Source organism: Mesoplodon densirostris, chromosome 1 (genome assembly GCF_025265405.1).
Source record: "Mesoplodon densirostris isolate mMesDen1 chromosome 1, mMesDen1 primary haplotype, whole genome shotgun sequence".
NCBI lineage: Eukaryota > Metazoa > Chordata > Mammalia > Artiodactyla > Ziphiidae > Mesoplodon > Mesoplodon densirostris.
Window position 1 is genome coordinate 12,698,146 of NC_082661.1, and position 20,608 is coordinate 12,718,753.

The 20,608-nt window shown below is 44.0% G+C and overlaps 2 protein-coding genes across 9 annotated transcripts in view; one reads left to right on the forward strand and one right to left on the reverse strand.

Annotated features, from left to right (window-relative positions):
- Positions 1–5,115, forward strand: part of SFXN4 (sideroflexin 4) — a 23,952-nt gene extending 18,837 nt beyond the window's left edge. For 3 of the 5 annotated variants that reach the window (XM_060098995.1, XM_060098985.1, XM_060098960.1), the window contains one exon: positions 1,034–2,076. The gene's annotated coding sequence lies outside the window, so the exon portion shown is untranslated. Of the gene's footprint in view, positions 1–1,033; positions 2,077–4,397; positions 4,634–4,653 lie in introns of those variants that run through there. The other 2 variants (XM_060098970.1, XM_060098977.1) reach the window with 2 other exon arrangements.
- DENND10 (DENN domain containing 10) lies at positions 424–20,526 on the reverse strand. 4 transcript variants are annotated; one of them, XM_060098939.1, is made up of 10 exons: positions 20,436–20,526; positions 17,720–17,916; positions 16,309–16,388; positions 13,211–13,359; positions 11,766–11,877; positions 10,073–10,173; positions 6,796–6,903; positions 4,794–4,888; positions 3,149–3,327; positions 424–1,398 (listed from the first exon to the last, which is right to left on the reverse strand). In XM_060098939.1, the coding sequence occupies exons 1-9, from the start codon at positions 20,488–20,490 to the stop codon at positions 3,151–3,153; spliced, it is 1,074 nt and encodes a 357-aa protein (XP_059954922.1). In that variant the 5' UTR covers positions 20,491–20,526; the 3' UTR covers positions 424–1,398; positions 3,149–3,150. The 4 variants fall into 4 exon arrangements, with proteins under 4 accessions (XP_059954922.1, XP_059954914.1, XP_059954906.1 ...); XM_060098931.1 differs by having other exon boundaries at positions 424–2,726; XM_060098923.1 differs by having other exon boundaries at positions 424–3,327.
- Between the last annotated feature and the right edge of the window lie 82 nt (positions 20,527–20,608).

Below are 20,608 nucleotides of genomic sequence, written 5' to 3' on the forward strand. Positions count from 1 at the left end.
CCCCCAAAGCAATCCTGTCTCCCTTCTCAGCTTACTCCTGTTGGACAGCTGCTTGAAATCTTTGCCAGCTGCTGCCCAGCTCCTCCTTTCTCCTCACTGGCAGGTGACCCTGTGTCCTCCCCCACTGTGAAAGCCAAGGCTATTGGCCTCCTGGCACCAGACCTGCTGACCGCCCTCCACACACGCCCGGCCTCCCCTCCTGCGTGCAGAGTCAGCTGTGCTCTGGGCTCGAGCCCGACCCTTCCTGTTTCCTCAGGGCCTCTGCTCTGCGGCCTCCACTGCGCCTCTGGCTCCAGCCTCCCCGCTCTGCTGCTTCTCAGTAGCAGTTCAACTGCTTGAGTCACCTGCCTCATGAAAAAAGCAAACCCCCCCTTTGTAGCCAGACTTTTTCAAAGAGTTTTCTACCCTCACTGTTTCCACCCCGCCCTCCACTGCTCAGACTGCTGCCATCCGTGCCCCCCAGATGCTGGTCATACTGCCACTGCCCCCTGTGCAGGCCTGTCGTGGGGCTCGCTCTCCCCTGCCCAACAGGCCCACGTCCAGCGGCCCCCTGCACTTTGCCATCTGGATGTCCACTTGAGACCATCTTTCCCTCCCAGCCTCAGGGAATGGCACCACCGCGTACCAGTTTCGTCAGACAGGATCACTGGCCTCGGCCTTACTCCCCCATCGCCCCACCCCATTCAACACTATTGGGCTGAGTCTGTTAAGTCTCTAGAACTCACCCCTCTGCGTCCACCGCCCAGCCCAACAGCATATCCCCTGCTGGTGTCGCTCATCAGTCCATCTCCAGCCCGCTCTTCGAAACCACACCTGCTTTAAAAGCCTTAAATGGCTTCCCAGTACATCAGGATCCAGTCCAGATTCCTCGCCATGGCAGGCGGGAGCCTTTACCTTATTCATCTCTTGCCACTCCCTCTCCTCACTCTGGACCGACATCCAGTTCCTCGGATGTGCTGCGGTCTCTCTTCTCTGGCCTTCCCACCAGCTGTTCCCTCTGTTCTGGGCTGACTCCTTCCTGTGTTTCATTCAGGTCTGACTTGGACGTCAATCACTCTTCTCCAGGAAGCCTTCCAGGATTCACAGTACTGAACTAGGTGCCCTTCCAATGTGCTCCTGTAGTGCTCGTATCATGCCTAGCACTCGCCACACCGCGTGCAATCCCGTTTGCTGACTGTGCACCTTGACAGCAGGAACTGTTGTCTTGGGCATCAAGGAAGCCCCAGGATACGTAGTCCACGGTGTAGAGTAGGTACCCAAACGTATGCGTACTGGATGGAGGGCTGTTTCCAACACACCCTGCCCCAAGTCATCTAAGAATGCACCTGTGGCTTTCAGTTTTCCCTAGGCCACAATGACGGTTATCTCCAAATTGGGTAAAAGATGTTTCACAACAGCCTAAAAGGACAAAATCAGTAAAAGGGATGTATCAGTCAGCTCCATGTAGCCACAGGCTTATACTAAACAAACTTAACAAAATGTGCAATGGCTCCAAGTGGAGGTTCAGCCACTGACAGATAACTGAGTAGTAATGTGAGAGCATCTTTTCAGAGAAGGCACTCGGACCTTACAGTCAGCTCCAGGAAGTGCGGGGTGGAGGAGGGCCGGGCAGAGAGAGAAGGGCTGAGCCAGTGGTGGAAGGAGCCAGACTGCCTAACTTTCAAATCGGTCTTTGGATAATTTCCCGGTGGGCTTGCAGTTGACAAAAAAGGGTTTTTTCTTTTGTTTGCGGTGGGGAGAATTAGAGAAAGAGGGCACAACTTTTCATATGCCTAAAACTGTTGAGTATCAAAATATTTCATTTTATTTCTGTATCATAAATTTGTCATTTTAACAACTTTGATCATTAGCTAATAGAGTAATACCAAAAAAACGCGGGCAAAAAAGATGTTAGTATTCATTCCCATAAAGTGCAGATTTAATTTTCAACTGTTTGCCTCAGTAAAACATCATCTCATTTCAAATCCTCCCCTGCCCCGACCCAAGGAGGGGCTATTTTAAAACTTTTTTCCCTAACAAATGTCTAACACCAGGAATAAATGAAAGATCCAATAAAGACAAGCTTTTTTGCAAACATTTTTCTGCGTAGGATTTCTAAGGACAACAGTACTGAGTGAAAAATAACCTTTCATAATGAATATGAATACATATAATAAGCAGAACATAATTTAGACCTCCATGCTTATTTTGCAATTTCTAGGTCTCCAATTATGAAAAAGTTACCTAACTAAACAAAGAACGGTTACCTTCATACGTGGCCAAATTATTTTTACTGACGTTGTTTGAAGACATTCTCTGGTTTTGGCCTTTACAAGAAGTTAATTCTCACAGTCTCTCACCAATTACATAAGGCTGCTGTCTCAGCCATAGAGACATTTATATTCCAAATGGGCTTTCTTCTTTTACTCTACTACATAAGGACTGGCATCTTTTTCAAAAGAACATTGCTAGCAACTGGGTTAATTAAAGAGTACTAATGGCTTAAGTTTGCCAAATGCTTACCTCTGCAACAGTATAAATATGGATTATTAAGTTGTCTACTCAAGTATAAAATCTATGCAGAACCCTCATACTATAGGCAAAATGTTCAAAGGCTAAGGGAAAAAAAATTCTTTTACAAGAAAGTGCAACTGCGGGTCTTTTGAATGATCTTCTAGACGGTTCTGCAGAAAACTTAGTAGTTTGGCTCAGAAAGTAGAGTTCCTCATGAGGAATTAAAGTTCTTCCTAGAAGAATACAAAGCAAAATTTCAGGCAGCTTTCTGAAAATAAACCATTAGTTTGTGGTTACACACTGAGACAAACTGGAACTTATAATAATGAAGGCTTTTGGATTTGCTGTGATTTGCAGGAGAACTTGAGTTGTTCTGCTCTTACTCCGGGACATCAGGCTGTTTTATAATGTTATATATATAGGTGGTTACAGCACTTTGTAAACATTGAGAGTAGGCATGAAATTAATCAGATAGGAGGAAATCGGAAGTGTTTTCATATGTGTTTCAGTGCTTTTTCAGGTCAAATTGCAATGCTTTCAAATAAATCATTAAAAATATAACATTTTCTTTGTTATTTCCAGTACTTTACACAGTTAACGGATAATCATGGTGCTAGGGCTTTAGATCAGTTATCAGTGATACATTCTATCCCACCATCAGATTTTCAGCATTTGTTCCGCAGCTGCTAGATGGTAGAGGAAGTTTTCTGTTGCTGGTGGAAATCGTCTTTGCTTTAGTGCCTCATAATTGAGCACTCGCTTTCCTCCATCATCCGAAACTTCTGAAAATGGAGCCAGGTTGGTGAAGATTTCTTTTGTTTTTAGGGATATATCCTTTAATAGAACACGAAAATACACAATACGTTAGTATCAAGAAATCTGAGTTCTTCAGAATTCTTCCTGCTATTCTTTAAGTTTATCGGACTAACTTTATAAATTATAAAAAATGAAACATTTAAAACAACAAAAAATACATGTCATGGTTAATTTTGAGCAGTGGTGATGGTGGGATCGGTGTGGGGGGGTGGGGGTTTAACCATTTTTAAAGTGTGCAACTCAGTGGCGTTTTAAGTGCGTTCACAGTTGTGCAACCATCACCACTATCCATTCCCAGAACTTCATCATCCCAAACCAAAACTCCGTACCCATTAAACAGTAACTCCCCACCGGCCTCTCCCCAGCCCCTGGCAATCACCATTGTGCTTTCTGACTATGAATTTGTCTATTCTAGGTACTTCATATGAATGGAATCACGATATTTGTCCTTTTGTGACTGGCTTATTTCACTTAACATGTTTTCAAGGTTCATACACGTGGTAGCACATGTCAGAACTTCATTCTAAGGCTGAGTAATATTCCACCACATGTATATACTACATTTTGCTCATCCATTCATCCGCTGATGGACATCTGGGTTGTCTTCACCTTTTGGCCACTGTGAATGATCCTGCTGTGGGACGTGGGTGCACAAATATCTATTTTAGTTCCTGCTTGCAGTTTTTGATATATACCCAGACGTAGAATTACGAAATCTATGTTAATGCTACGTGTAACTTTTTGAGGAACTGCTATTGCTTTTAGAACAGATCTCTCCCCAAAGTCCCCTCCTGCCTGGGATGAGTGACCCCAGCACCTGTCGCACGGGCTTTATTCCCCTTCACTGATTGACATTCCCCTCGGGTGGCTGAGGACTCAGCAGAGCTCGCATTAAAGTCACGTCTTTCTCCTGGTTTGCTGACATCATTAACTTATTCAAGTACTGTGAACCCGTACAACATGGTAGGCACTCTCATCATACATTATACTGAGTCATCTGTGTATCACTTTTAGTCCATGAAAAACACAGTAATACAAACTCAAATTTATACATTTCACCAACATTGTTTTCCCTCTAATGTTGACAGGGCAATGGATGGGCAATGACCATCTGTCCAGTAAGACAGTCTCAGTGTTTGGGTTCTCGGGACAAAACCTGCCCACTCCTCCCAGCCACAGCACCGAAGAGAAAGGACAGTGCTGCTGGCGGGTCCCCACCAAACCCTATGGCCCCTCTCACCACTTGGCAATCACATCTTTCACTATAAACGCTTGGCTTTGGCACCAACGCGCTCTGTCTGTCTCTCCCTGGAGCCTGGTAACTGATTGGCTCATCTTCGCCAGGGCCATCCTGCAGACCTCATCTCAGCAGCTGCCCACCGGCCTCTCCAGTCACTTCACTCTGTGCCCGTGAAAGCAGATAACCAGCTGCTGCCCAGCGACGCCGTTTCGAGACTCAGTCAGTGGGAAGATTAAGGCATTACCTGTATAACTTGACTGTCTGATTTCTCTGGATCTTCCGCCGACTGGACAATTAACTGACCGATTTCTTTATGTAGTTTGCCCATTGTCATGGCCTCTGGTGAGATCAAGAAGAATATGTTTTGTGAATATTTAGGTGTTTACATAATGAAAATTAATCATCTATCTGAAAACTTGAACAATCACACAGAGGGAATTTTCAAAAAGCAACTGACAACCCTCCATTTCCATCTTATTACTACACATTACTACACATATTACTATTACTACACATAAATATGGTGTCACAATAGATCATGATTTATATACTTCACGTCCAAAATAAAAATACACCACCACCAAACCAAAATTCTGATAAGAATTCTTATTTTTCTTTCTAGACAAAACCTAATGAAATCTGACTGCCTGTGGGTTGTGACTGTAAGCCAACAGCCTGACTTTCCTCTCCAGGTCTTCACAGTTGAGAATTCACGTTTATCTTTCTGGCAGGGATATTGTGAAGGCAGCACTTCCTGTCAGTTCTGCAGAAGCAGCTCAACATTCACTGTGTAAAGGCCCTTAGAAACGAGCTAAGGCAACAGCCCAAGTTACACTAATTATATACACTGCTATTTTCTGCGGCCAGAAGGTTAACAGAAATTTCTGTTTGATTCTCTTGAGGGACAAACTCCACCGGGAGGAGCCCGTTTTATAGACTCAGAGCAGCAGAGGGCAGCAGGGAGCTGCCACGCTTTCCAGTGCTAACGCTTCAGCAGTTTCAGTGGCCCTAGCCACAGCTAGTTTTCTATCACTCGGGCTTTACAAAACGCAATATCCCCTAAAGACCTGATACTATATTTTGAATTTTCCACCATGAATATTATATGTGTAATTTCAAAGCGAAAATAAGTTCTGGTTCTATGAATTTGAGGTTGCTAGATAAAACCTCACATTATCAGAACCTAGCTAACAAAAATCCCTCATTGGCTGGCCTTCAGCTGCTCCCACCTTTAGGAGAAAGATAAATGACACCACAAAAGCTGTTATCTGTAATTCCTGTCTAAAACCAGTACCTCATAGTGTCCTAGGCTCAAAACGTATTTAACCCAATCTTTTCTACGCTATGCAGCTGTAATTTAGGATAATTTACAGTTGCCAGAGATGACCCTATGACACTAGAACACCCTTTCTTGGTCATTAGCCCCAAGAATACTCTCATTCCCTGGTGCTTACTAAGACATCCTTCAAAAAGATTTTCCACACGGGAGTCATATTCAACCCTCGTGTAGTGACAGATGTCTGCACACTCTTTGATACTCCTTCCTTTATAAGGTGGAGTCTAATTCTTCTCCCTTAATGACCTGCTTTAACAAATAGAATATGGAGGAAGTGATCATGTATGACTTCCCAGACTAGGTCACAGAAGGCACTGTGGTCCCCCCCTCTCTTGAACTACTCACTGTTGGGGAGACCAGCAGACGCGTGGTGAGAACACTCAAGCTGCTCTATGGAAAGGCCCATGTGGTGAGGCCTCCTGTCAACAGCCACGTGAGTTAGCTTGGAAATGGATTCTCTAGCCCCAGTTAAGCCTTCATTTGACTGCAGCCCTGGCAATATCTTGATTAAAATCTCATGAGAGACCCTGAATCAGAACCTCCTAGCTAAGTCACTCATAAATTCCTGCCCACCAAAACTGTGAGATAAGTATTTGCTATTTTAAATCACTAAGTTTAGAAGTAATCTCTTATGCAACAATAGATAACAAATACACCTTGTTTGAATATGAAACTGAAGAAACAAGGCAAACAGACCATTTATCTTATTAACGTATAACCGTACAGCGTAAGCACTCAGATGTATCCCTAAAAGGGTTAGGTCTATTAAAATGAATGCTGCGTTCTAGAAACAGAAAAATCCCTCCAGCACAACAGGTGAAGCAGGCCTTGAAAAGTAAGAATCAGCCTAAAAAATACAACTGCTTGGCTTACATCTTGTGTCAACAACAGAACAGAACAGAGAACTAACCTTTTGCAAGCGGGGCAACGGTAATCTCACTATCTGCCAGATTCACAAACACATCATACAGGTCTGATCTATTGCTCACCTCCAAGTCTACAAATCCAGCGACGTAACCTGCATTACAGAGAGGAACAATGTTACTAGAGTAGGAAGAAATCACATTGTGAACATACCAAAAAAGGAGTGAGTCTAAAAGCTCATCAGCTGCTTTTCTTCTCTGCTTTATATATCCAGGGCATTTTAGCTATATCCCGTGGCATTTATTAAGCTGACATTTTTGCCAATTGCCTGAAGAAACTCAAGCAACTCAAAATGTTCCAAAACTAGGTTTCAGTGTCAAGGAGGAAGGCTGAAGCAAAGCATCTGCTTTTCAGTCATCGCTATTTGGGTCAAGAATGACAGAGTAGGCAGCAGGCAGCAAGGATTCTCCTGGCCACTGTCCCCCCTAGGTCTCTGTCAACAGGAAAGTCATAGCCAAACACTCGGGTTCCTCGGGGATAGCATGGTGGAAACAGCATCCTCTTCACCAATTTCAGATCTGTTACAACAAATGCTAAAGGAATCAGGGCAACTCAAGAATTAGCAGACTTCTGGAATTGGTGTTAAGACAATGGTTCCCAGACTTTGGATTTCACAGAGCAGTATGATTAAAAAAATAAATAAATAAATAAATAATTTTTTTTTGAGGACCAATTTTACTTCACCAAGGGACAACATTTAAGAAACAACAGCAGCGGACTTTCCTGGTGGCGCAGTGGTTAAGAATCTACCTGCCGGGCTTCCCTGGTGGCGCAGTGGTTGAGAGTCCGCCTGCCGATGCAGGGGACACGGGTTCGTGCCCAGGTCTGGGAAGATCCCACATGCCGCGGAGCGGCTGGGCCCGTGAGCCATGGCCGCTGGGCCTGCGCGTCCGGAGCCTGTGCTCCGCAACGGGAGAGGCCACAACAGTGAGAGGCCCGCGTACCGCAAAAAAAAAAAAAAAAAAAAAAGAATCTAGCTGCCAATGCAGGGAACACGGGTTCAAGCGCTAGTCCAGCAAAATCCCACATGCCGCGGAGCAACTAAGCCCACATGCCACAACTACTGAGCCCACATGCCACAACTACTGAAGCCAGCGTGCCTAGAGCCCGTGCTCTGCAACAAGAGAAGCCACCGCAATGAGAAGCCCGCACACTGCAACGAAGAGTAGCCCCTGCTCACCGCAACTAGAGAAATCCCAGGTGCAGCAACAAAGACCCAACAGAGCCAAAAATAATAAACAAATAAATTTATATATTTAAAAAAAAAACAGCAGCAGCAACAAAATCAAAAACCTGGAGCTCAAGATGGCGGCGGTGGGCCATGTGCTCTCAGAGAGCCTGCGCCCGGCACTGCCACCTGGAGCGTGAGCCCCGCAGGCAACTCGCGAGAGCTCTGCTGTCCCACCCACAAAACGAGATCCCTGTAAAACAGCCCCGACCCCGGTTTGCGGGGGAGAGCGTGGATGCACCAGCTGCGACCTCTCCGTTCTTTGATCAAAGGATGAAGCTTTCCTTTGCTTCCGAAACGAAAACTCATTCTATTGGCTTGAATGACACTGGGCAGAAGGACCCTTGCCAGGGACGGACTCCAGAGGCGGGGAGGAAGCTGAAAATGGCCGAAGCCAATTTGGATCTTCACAGAAGATATCGGTAGTCTCCTGCAGTTAGAGGTGGTGACCTGGCTGCTCCTCCCTTGATTTGCAACTGTTCGAATCTGCCCTTTGGAACTCAGGGAACGTCATGGAGGCTGGAGTCTTGTCTACAAAAAATGGGGGACAAAAAGGCTTCCGTGCCTGGGAGGCCCATAGGGCCCCGCTCAGTTTCAATATCTTCTTGCCAACTGGATCATAAAGTCATTGAGGAAAAGCGTCTTGTCTTATATAATATGGCAACTTGCCAAGACCTCAGCATATACTAGGTGCTTAACAAATGTTTATTGCATGATGACTCGCTTCCTTGACTAATACACACCATAATTCTTCCATCATTTGGGAAATAAAGGGGCTGTAATGTTGTGATATAACAAGAAATGTATATTTGGTTATCCAGGCTCCTGGCCAGAGGTCCTACAACACATGTAATTTCCTAAGTGATAAGAGTTAAAGGAGCACCTTTTGTTATAATACCTGGATTTTGTCCGCAGTTCCTGAAATAGTTCCACAGTGTTAAAGGTGAAAGGAGGGTCTTTTATTATTTATAACAAGCCCGCTTTCAACCACACCAGAGTTTATGTTAATGAAGTGACAAAAAAAGCCCCTAAGAATGGGGGGGGTGCTGGTGCTTCCCTGGTGGTGCAGTGGTTAAGGATCCGCCTGCCAATGCAGGGGACACGGGTTCAATCCCTGATCTGGGAAGATCCCACATGCCGCGGAGCAACTAAGCCCGTGTGCCACAATTACTGAGCCTGCGCTCTAGAGCCTGTGCTCTGCAACAAGAGAAGCCACCGCAATGAGAAGCCTGCGCACCACAACGAAGAGCAGCCCCCACTCGCCGCAACTAGAGAAAGCCTGCACGCAGCAACAAAGACCCAACACAGCCATAAATCAATCAATCAGTCAATGAAATGAAATGAAATGATACTGCAGATTCCTGGAGAGGGGACACTATTCTATAAGTGTTCCTGAGCTAAGTTGCTATCCAAATGGAAAAAAATGCAACCAGATCCCAAACCCACACCCTACAAAAAATAGTAATTCCAGGTAGATTAAAGACTTAAATGGGGATGAAAAAACTTTAAAAATTTTTACTAGAATATATAGGAGAATACCTTTCTACTGTTGGGATAGAACTTTTCTTAAACAAAATATAAAAAATAAAATCATAAAAGCCTAAAAAATCCCAACACATTAAAATTAAGATGTCTAGGGACTTCCCTGGTGGTCTAGTGGTTAAGAATCCACCTTCCAATTCAGGGAACGTGGGTTCGATCCCTGGTCGGGGAACTAAGATCCCATAAGCCATGAGGCACGGCCAAAAAAAAAAAAAAGAGGATAACTTTTATGTGATGTGTATTTTACCACAATTTTTTTTTGTACTTTATAATTTTTATTGGAGTATAGTTGATTTAGAATGTTGTGTTGGTTTCAAGTGCACAATTTTTTTTTAATTAAAAAAGCTTTTGAAGGGAAAAAAACCGGTTGCATTTACCAAAAAAAATAAATGATCAGTATGCCCCTTAGGAATGCACTTAAAAAAAAAAATCCCCCAAAACAAACAACCCTGGTAAAGCTGAGCTTCTCATCCCCTGGGAGCCTGCTGTCTACCTGGGCACATCTGCAGGGCTTCCAGCTCATCGGCGTCCAGGTGCACATAGGAGTGAAGTATGGTCCAGTCCTGTCGATGCCACACCAGGGCAGGCAGAGTCCTGGGGTCAAGGTGAGAACACAGATGGTTGCCAGCCCACACCTGAGACTCAGCCCATCCTCTTCCCTCTTCTTCTGGGGGAGGAAATTGGCTACCAGATGCAGAGGGAGAACAAGCCCTAAACATGCCAACACCTCCTCCAGGCTTCAAAGTAAAGTAATGCAATGCTTTAAACACCGACTGTTGGGTCAGATTGGCTACAAAAAGCTCAAGGTAAAGTTTCAAAAGATCTCCATGGTGGCAAGGAAGGATGCTTCTGAAGTGTTCCTCCCAACGGCCACTCTGCAGACTGCCATGGAGGGACACTGAGGGTAAAATCCAAAGTGGGCCCTGCAAGCAAGAAATTTTTTTGAAGTCTCGCATTTCATATTTAAAATTCCAGCCAAACTTGCAAACTACTTTGTGTTTGTTTTTATACAAAAATAAGTTTCCTTAAAGAAACTTCCAATAAAACAGCTACTTCATTCAGGAAGAAGTATGTGCCGAATTTGTCTGTGGTTTTGTGAACCCCCTGGTGGCCTGCTACATATCTCAGAAGCTGTGGACACTCCAGTTTCAGAAGCATAAATGGAGAGGAAAAGGGTAATTGGGTGGAAAAATACAGGGTTTGGGAGTCAGAGCCGGGTAAAAACTCTGGTCCTGTTACCTAAGATCTAAGGCAATCACAATCATAATAACAATTATCGTCTCTAGAGTGCCCACTATGGACAAAGTACATGCTGAGCACATTACACAAATTATTTCCCATCCTGAAACCAAGCTAACGAGGCAGGTATTATCATCTTCATTTTACAGATAAAGAAACTGAGACGTAGAAACATTACATACACTTTATGTGGTCACAAGGCTATGAAGTTGCCTCCCAGGACTTTAACCCAGGTCCTTCTGACTAGCAAGCCTTTCTTCTTCTCAATATCTAACCCTTAGCCTCCATCTTCTCATCTATAAACAGGGCAACACTTCCTCCCAGGGTTCTTCTAAATTTAATAATTTAAGGTGACTTATACAATGCCTGGCATACAGTAAACAGCATAAATACTAGTTCCCCTGCTTTTACAGAAGAATCTAAGTTAGATTTGGCAAGGAAAACAAACTATATTTATTATATAAATAATACAGTCTGTAATAAAATTGAATGGAAGAAACAACTTACCTAAAACAGGGGTCAGGCAACTATGGTCCATGGGTCGGCTGCCCATCTTTGCACATAAGATTTTACTGGAACATAGCCAAGCTCATTCACTTACGTATGTACTGTCCATGGCTGCTTTTATGCAACCTGTGGCAGTTAAGTAGTTGGGACAGAGAGCGTATGGCTACAAGCCTAAGATATTTACTCTCCGGCAAGGGAAAGTTTGCAAACTCTCCGCTCCAAAATATTCATATTTCAAAATTTAAAAAAGAATCTATTCAAATTCAGTAACCTTGAACTACTCAATCTAAACTAAAACATTACACCAAAATGGTATTTCACCCCCAACCTAACGCAGCCTGTTTATACCAGTGTGCAAAGGGACAGGGCACACAGTGACACAGAGGGCCCCAAAGTGGCTGCTAACAAAGTTTACACTTTTTAATGATAAGAGACCATACCTGGTAAACTCCTGGACAGCTTCTATTTTCGGGTGATAGACAACAATTCTTTTCTTTAGCATCAGTGCTGTGTGTAAGATAACAGTTTCCATTCCAAACTGAGATACAATGTCTTAAAACAAAAAAAAAAATTATGTTACTGCATTAAACATTATATAAAGAAATCAAGTTTTTATTGGAAATTATTCTTGTAGGAATGCAAAATTATTTTCAACACAGAGAATAAATTTAGGTAAATGTTCTAAGTACAGAAGCACCTTATTTGGTGGATGGGCATATCAATCCATACATCTGCTCCCCAGGATGGGCGTTACAGTAGCTACACCTACTCCCACAAGGGACAGTATGCTGGATGCACAGATGAAGCCAGACTCACAAGAAAGTGGAATTATATGAAGGGAACCACCATCCTCGGTGTAGTGCAAACTTAAATTTTAAAAAATATTCACTGACCACCCCCCAACCCCACATACACATCATTGCGTAAGTCCTTGTGAGACAGCTGGACAAACACCTAACACCTCAACAGGGATGCTTAGAAACCATATAAAACAGTAGGATCAAGAGTGGAGACAGGGCTTCCCTGGTGGCGCAGTGGATAAGAATCCGCCTGCCAATGCAGGGGACACGGGTTGGATCCCTGGTCTGGGAAGATCCCACATGCCGCGGAGCAACTAAGCCCGTGCGCCACAACTACTGAGCCTGTGCTCTAGAGCCCGCGAGCCACAACTACTGAAGCCCGCGTGCCTAGAGCCCATGCTCCACAACAAGAGAAGCCACTGCAATGAGAAGCCTGCGCACCGCGACAAAGAGTAGCCCCCGCTCGCTGCAACTAGAGAAAAGCCCGTGCGCAGCACTGAAGATCCAACACAGTCAAAAAATAAAATAAAAAAGAGTGAAGACAGGTGCTGTGGGAGGATGAGAAAGAAGGCCAGCATCACCCTTGGAGCTCCCCTCTCTTCCCTTTTAAGGACCTGATGTCTCGGTTTAGCCCTAGGCTTGACTTTCCAGTGAGGAGAGAGTGATGGGGAGTTAGAATAGGAACTCTGGGGCAGGGGCCTGAGCTCCCCAGATGGAACAGGTCACTGCTAAGATCTAAGGAAAGGAAAATGATGGAAGTCGTTGGAGACCTTGACTCGTAACTTTAGCTCACTGGTGAAAGTACATTTCTGTATTAACAGCTGGAATCATATGGAAAGAAACACCACAAAAGTCTGCTTTCCTGACAGAGTTCTAACCACATAAGGAAATGTAGAAGTTGAACTACCCTCCTGCATAGGAAACAAATATCATGTAGATGAAAATATATGGAAAGATGAAATAACAGAGTCTAATGACAGATTGTCCTTGGCTTGGGGATTTTGTTGTTGCTGGGATGGACTCATCTGGGATGGGTTTTTGTTTCTTTTTTGCTTCTTCTTTTTATTTATTTATTTTTTTTTTACCTTTGATGGAGCCTGCAAGGTATGCCTTTCGGGCATCAAAATCCTTGCTAAGGAAAGAGCCATTTTCTTCACTCTGGCATATCCCCTTTGTGAGAACCGCGATGTAACTCTCCATCATCTTAACTGGGCTCCCGTGTTTCAGGTACATTCTGTGAGAAAGGATAAAAAGCAAGCGTGCTACTAGTTAGCATGAACCACCTGGAGAAACGCACCGAGGCCAGGCACGGGTACGTTCTAAAGAATCTAAGCCAACTTGCTAATACACCTCTGAATGCCTGAATCTTTTCATGATGTGGTTATTTCTATAAATTTAATTAGAAGATGTATTAGAAAAACAAAACAACCACTTGAACAACCTTCAACAATTCTGTGAAGTCAGCTCTCTTGTTACATCTGGGGAGGCCTGCTGTGGTCCACTTAGGCAGGAGAATGAACTATGGACTTTCTGAGGCCCTGCTGTTCTCAAGAATATTGTATCCTTATCTCTTTTTATGTCCTACATTCACAACTGTTTTTGTTCGTCATAACAACTGTTTTATTGCTGGATATCCTCTGACAAGAAAGGAGTTTTATGCATTGTTCACAAAGAAAGCAGTAATTAGGTGTAGAACCTATATTTATTATCAGAGTTCTCAGAGGTAACTGTATTTAGATAATTAAGAAATCAAACTCCTTTAAGTTTCCAATGATAAATGCACACTAGACACATTCATCAAGTGAAAACTTCCAGAAAATGCTGACAGGAAACTGGCTACATTTATAGCTCACATGTGAAATCAGCCCTTTCCCCTGAAATATCTTCCTGTAAGTAAGTAAATGTAAATTCTTCTGGAGAAGCAGGACTGGGTCTACTTGGGCATTTTAGTAGCTAAAGGGATAGAAAATTGGGACGAAAACAAAATAATTGTTTAAGAAAGATCACTTGAAAACTATATTTACTGTAGACTAAGTGAAAAAAGCATGTGATTTAACTGCTTACTAAATTTTGTCAATCATCAGTGTTTTTAAATTATTTCAATGCATAAATTGGGGAAAAAAGGCAAAGAACAATGAATATGGTAAACTATCATATACATAGAACAGTCAACCCCATATACATGCTTATATATGAAGAAAATATCTCCAGTAAGATATAGAGAAGGGAGGCCCAGGAGCTGCCTTGGGGTGGGGAGTCGGTAGGTAGAATTAGAGATGGGGAATAGGGGAAGGAAGGGACTTAGGTTTCACTGTATACTCTTCGGTATTATTTGCATTTCTTTTTACGATGTGCTTACATTACCACCACCAAAACAAAGCAGGAAACCAAAAAACACCATTAAAATTATTAAATTTTTAAAAATAAAATAAAATTTATTTTTAAAAATTTTAAGTTTAAAATTATAGAAAGGGGTCATGGCTCTGGACCCAGATCCCACAGGGGGAATGAACCCCTCCATGGGGGGTTTCCATGGCCACGTGAGCAGCGTGCTGTGGAGGGCACCTCTCACCAGAAACGGGAGGGAGCACTTCACCACCATCAAAAAGTGTGTGTCTAACTAATACAACATTGTAAATCAACTATACCTCAATAAAAGTAAAACAGAAAATAAAGGGAAAGTGAAAAAAAAAACGCTTGTCTCTGTGTGTGTGAACAGGCACATGTGCACATGGGGAGAGTGAGTGTGTGTGCACACGAGCACATGAGCGTGGACAGGCGCTAGGGCAAGCACTCAAGTGCGGTAAGGGGTGGGGGCAGAGCAGGTGGCTGGCAATAGCTTGAGCCCTCATTTCTCTTGTAACTGTGACAGAGAAGAGAATCCAGAATGTGACAATGCCACAGCACTGCACAAGTGGAGACACCCTCTGGGCTTCCTCCTGGGCAGGAAGTGGGGTCTAAAGCAACCTCGCCTTCTGGGCCCCAGAACATTTCCCAGTGAATTCAGTTGAGTAACCTAACCCTGACTCAATCAAATGAAATGGGAGTCCAGCGTTTGTTCAAAAACACCTCTGCAGTGTTTTTAGTTCACGGCTTCTGGATAGAGCCCCTTCTAACAATAATCATCTCCCTTTGTGTCAGTGCTGCATTTGCAGAGAACTGTTTATATTCCACAGCGAGCCATACACCTGGAATTTATCTCACTGAAAGCAAGAAGCCTTTCTTAACACAGCTGACTGCAAAAACACTAAAACTTCGTTTTGTCAAAATACAACCTAACCGAAACACTTAGGTGATGAGATTGTATTCTTGCGCTGTGTGCACACACATGCGTGCAGGTGCACGTGGTCATACACAGAAATGGCAAAAAAGACAACCATTTATCAGGCTTATGGTGAGAAAAACAGAAACAACTCCCCTTATCCACACACCCCCCCAAAAAACCTACTTATTGGGCATAAACCTGAGGGCTGAGAGTAATACATAACACTGAGAATTATAATTCTATCTAGTAACAATATTAGAAAAAAAAAAAACCCAAACCCTGAAAAAGTCTTGATTAAAGAAAAAGCCAATATCCCTAACATATAAAACAGATTTCATTAATTCCACCAGATATACTTATCAAGGCAAAAAAGCAGACTGTATATTTTAGTTAAATTTTTTCAACGGCTGGGATGAAACTGAAGGAGTCTATCCTTCAGTTTAACGATTAACCAAAAAATCAGTTTCTCAGCTCCTCAGCATTCCAGCTAAGAAATATTTTCCTGTGTTTTAGCATAATTCAAAATGCCCATTAACTTTCCCCAAATGACTCCCACACACAGACCTCCGCACAAATGAACCAGCTTACCACTTCCATCCTAAGGAAAGTTCCAGATTGGAAATGAGTAGAAGTAACAGACCAAAAGTGGCAAGTGACTCAAAGTACCCAGAAATTACAATAGTTGTGCAAACGGCCTCTTCTCCTCCCCTCTACCATTTTCCCTAATAAGAGGAGCGGTACCATGGAAGGAGAAGACAAAGTTCCTCTTTATGAAACAGCGTCCGAAGGGCCAGTAAAGATTAAGTTGGGGAAACAGAAGGCTGAAATATGCTTCCTCAGTGTAGAAATCTGCTGTATTACTATTGAGTAGGATCTTCATTTTTGTATATTAGCATTTAATACAGTTTTCATACAGACCTACACAATATCCTAGTGAAGGCGGCATATTTCTCTGGATTAAAATCTTTGGCGGTCAGAACAATAGAAAAATGAGTCACCTGTCCAAAACAAACAAAAAAAAGTACACTCTTTAAAGATACTTTAATAGAATTAATCTTTATTACTATAACCTAACAAGTCTCTTGTATAAGACATACCAGCATTAAAAAGAAAAGACCAAAACGTACCAAGTCCTCACTTGCCTCTTTATACTTCTATGTATATTACACACATAAAAAAATTATATACACATATATATTTAATTTTTTAGAGTTAGAGTTTTTTCCTCAAAAACATAAAAATATTTCAAAAATATCAGAAATGTGACTTTTTATTTAAGCCCCCTACCCTCAACGAAGCAGAACTAAGAATGCTATATCAGACCTACCACATAGTGACTGTTTTTCACTAATGAAATAGAAGGATGGAAAACAACAAAAATACATTTCAGTAAAATTCATACAGTAAAAATCATACAGTTCCCAAAATAGTCAATTCTCTGTAAAATGCTATATAGGCTAAAGGGCATTGTTATAATAACCTTCATTTATTTATATGCCTCTATCATTATACGTATAAATTTCTGATAATCATATACCTATTATTTCCATTAATGAGTATCTTTCTGCAATTTACATTTTCTAATTACTAATCTCTGTTTTATCTTAAACCTCTTACAGTTTCTAAATTGTTGCCTTCCTGTTATTTTAAACGTACTTCCTTATATTTAAACTGGACATGCTGCATACTGTCTGGTGATTGACTATAAAATCAGCCCTGAAATTGTAAAAGAAGTCCCCACCCAGAAACCGACCGGGAGCTCAGCCACTTCTTTCCAATATTCTTTCCTCTGAAAAAGCCACTGGTTGTGTGGGACTAGGAAAGTCCACAACGACCACATACTTACTGGTTTTTAGTCTGTCACCTGATGGTGTTCATATGAAATGACACACATACACAAAGTCTACAGAACACATGAATTTCCTCAATTATCCTTTCTATTCTTAACATATCCTTATCATCCATAAACAAATGAAAAGGTTTTCTTAAGTAGGATAATTATAACCTTTAAAATAGTTTTTAATTATGGAAAAATACTTCTTCCCACTTTTAATCAGAGTCCAGGCTTTGAAAGTACTTCTACATTTCTACTCCATCCAAGTACAACCTGGGAAAGGCTTCGCTATACCAACCCCAGGTCAGTCAAATAATATACACCAATAAATATAATGAATGAGAGTGAAATGTGAAAGAGAACATTCCCAATTAAAGTCATATATTTAATATTTTTCCAAAGCGCATTGTGAACGATGAAGTCTAAAGCTAAGGGTTATTGGAATCTTACATCACTTAAAATATTTTCTGTTTTTTGACCCTCATACAATCATACCTTTTTCAAAACGGAAGAATCTGGAACTTCAACTGTTGTGATATAAAACCACGTTCTTCTGTACTGACCAAAGACGAAGGGATGGAGAAGTTTGTTTTCCTCTGCAAGGCAGCATTTTCTCAGCAGTAGGTTCCTTAAAGTAGCTGTTGTGGAAGGATAACACCACACCCACAGAACTTCTCCATTTGTGTCCTTTTCTACGGTGGAAAGATGGTCACTGTGAGAATGTCAAACAGCAGCAAGGAAGTGAATTGATTGGTTACTCAGAAGCACTTCGTGGAATCAGTTTTAACACCCCATTTTACAAAGCAACCCAGAGCACGTGAGAACCCCCAATTCTCACCTACCTCTCCTGGTTACATTAGCTAGCTCTCCTGATCTTGAATTTTAGGCCACGTGAGTAAAAAGATTTTCTAACAAATCATGAATAAAAATGTAGCCTTAGAGGTTTGCTAGGGGTCTTCCCTATCTCCTCCCACACTTTACCTTTTAATCTAGTTGGAAGGATCTTTAATAAATACATAGAATGGATGGGCTTGTTGAAAACTGGAAATTAAGAAAATGGTGAAATCTCTGTCATATGCTATGTACTGATAGTATGTATCTATATTTAAAATTTTAATAATAATGGTTAAACAGTCATATATGTAGTTTCACCAAAGTCAACACCTCAGTAATAAAATAGGAACAATTTGCTAATAATAACTCCAGGCAAAAATAGCCTAAACTGGGCTTCCCTGGTGGCGCAGTGGTTGGGAGTCCGCCTGCCGATGCAGGGGACGCAGGTTCGTGCCTCGGTCCGGGAGGATCCCACATGCCGCGGGGCGGCTGGGCCCGTGGGCCATGGCTGCTGAGCCTGCGCGTCCGGAGCCTGTGCTCCGCGGTGGGATAGGCCACGGCGGTGAGAGGCCCGCGTACCGCAAAAAAAAAAAAGCCTAAACTTTAGAGAAACAGTAACTGAACATATAGCAGTAAAAAATCCAGTTTTTGATCTACAGACTTAAAAACAAACCCTTTTATTATGGAAAATAGCAAGTATAAAAAAAAGTAGAGAGAATGATAAAATGAGCCTCCATCACGCAGTTTCATTAGTTATCAACACCTGGCACTCCTTGGTTCATAAGGGGAAGGAGCACTCCTCCCCCACCCCCGCCCCCTTATTTTATTTTTTTATTTTTCTTTTTTTGCGGTATGCGGGCCTCTCACTGTTGTGGCCTCTCCCGTTGCGGAGCACAGGCTCCGGATGCGCAGGCCCAGCGGCCATGGCTCACGGGCCCAGCCGCTCCGCGGCATATGGGATCCTCCCAGACCGGGGCACGAACCCGTATCCCCTGCATCGGCAGGCGGACTCTCAACCACTGCGCCACCAGGGAGGCCCCGGCCCCCTTATTTTTAAGCAAATCCCTTTTAAATTCATGTCGACATGAAAAATAAAAAAAACTGAATTGAAAATACGATAAGCCATCTTTTCCTTTGCTGTTACCAGATAAAGTCAGAGTTTAATTCAGCCTTAATTCCGAGGTACCTTCAAGAAGGACTAAGATGCTTGAGGTACTTAGGTTTTGCTTTGAAACAGTTTTTAAAAATCACATTAGAGATTATCACAGGAAGCCGTACCCAGATAAACGCACTCCTTTGAGACAGTGAAAATAATCAGCAACATTTCGCCGCATTTCTGCCAGTTTTGCTAGATCCAAGCAATGTGCTTGTGTACTAGGGTTTAGGGGTATATAAAAATCTCAGGAGAATATTTTTTCAAAGGACAATGGCACTCAGGGAACCGACAGAAGTTCATTCAAGCAACCCCGTGCTCACTGTCACTGTCGGATGAATGGTTGCTTCAAAAACCCTGCACAAGGTTCAGGCACACACTCCAGACGGCCCAAAGATCCCAACGCACTCCCCTATCCATTAATTCCTCAAAACGAACTGGGATTCCACCCACTGTGATTATGTAGACACCTGTGTCCTATGCACGACCTCTGTCTTAGGATGCAGCTCCCCACTGGTATGAGTTGGGGTTCTCGGGCTAGACTGCAAGGGTCCCCCACCCTGGGTCTGCCACTTCCTAATGTGCGTTCTTGCACAAATGACACCCTGGGCCCCCACCTGCTGCGTAAAGTGGGCATCAAACATTACCCAGATCCCCTGGAGCCGAGGTGAGAGTCAAACGGGAAATAATCCACGCATAACGTGCAGCACCCCGGGATGGCAGTTGGCCACCGCGTCTGGAATCGCTCGATCACATGCCCGGGGCCAGCCGGGCGCCGGGCTGGCAGTCACGCGTGACTCTCCCTCGTTCGGAGGGACCCCGGCCCTGCAGCCTCACAAACGCGCGGCCTGCAAGCTCCTCTCTGCACGACCGGCGACTCGCCTACGCGGCTCGATCACTTTCCACGTCCGGGCTCCTCTGCAGCCCGGGGCGTCCAGGAGGAGCTCCCTCCCAGAGCCTAGGAGGCTTCCAGGGTACCCGGCCCCGCCTCCCGGCCCGGCAGGCCCCACACAAGGCCGCGGGCGCACGGGCCCAGGGCGGCAGGCCGGGGGCCTGCGCCGAGGAGGCCGGGCCCCGCAGCCCCTAGCCCAGGCCCAACATGGAGGGGGACGCGCCCTCCCCACCGCGGGCGGTGCCGGGGACCGCGGGAGCAGGGGTAGTCCCGGGCCCAGGCGGAGACAGAACTGGGTGCGGGCCTGCGGGGCAGGGCGCCTTCCTCCTCACCGATCAGCCCGACTCCGAGCATCAGCAGAGGGTCCGCAGGCTCAGCTGCAGCCATCTTCCGCCGCCGCCGCCGCCGCCGCCGCCGCCGAAAACCGCTCCCAGCTCTCTGCTCATAAGCTCCGCCTCTCCTCGGGGCCCGTCCGCCCGCAGGCCCCCGCCCCGCAGGCTCCCGC

What these genes read in the sequence shown, in the direction of transcription:
- DENND10 (XM_060098939.1), bottom strand. Translation starts at nt 20,490, where the DNA reads ATGGCTGCAGCTGAGCCTGCGGACCCTCTGCTGATGCTCGGAGTCGGG. An exon ending in GCTGTCCAGGAGTTTACCAG is followed by an intron (nt 10,174 to 11,765) that starts GTATGGTCTCTT and finishes CCTTGACCCCAG; the next exon opens with GACTCTGCCTGCCCTGGTGT. An exon ending in AGCCCTGCAGATGTGCCCAG is followed by an intron (nt 6,904 to 10,072) that starts GTAGACAGCAGG and finishes TCTGTAATGCAG; the next exon opens with GTTACGTCGCTGGATTTGTA.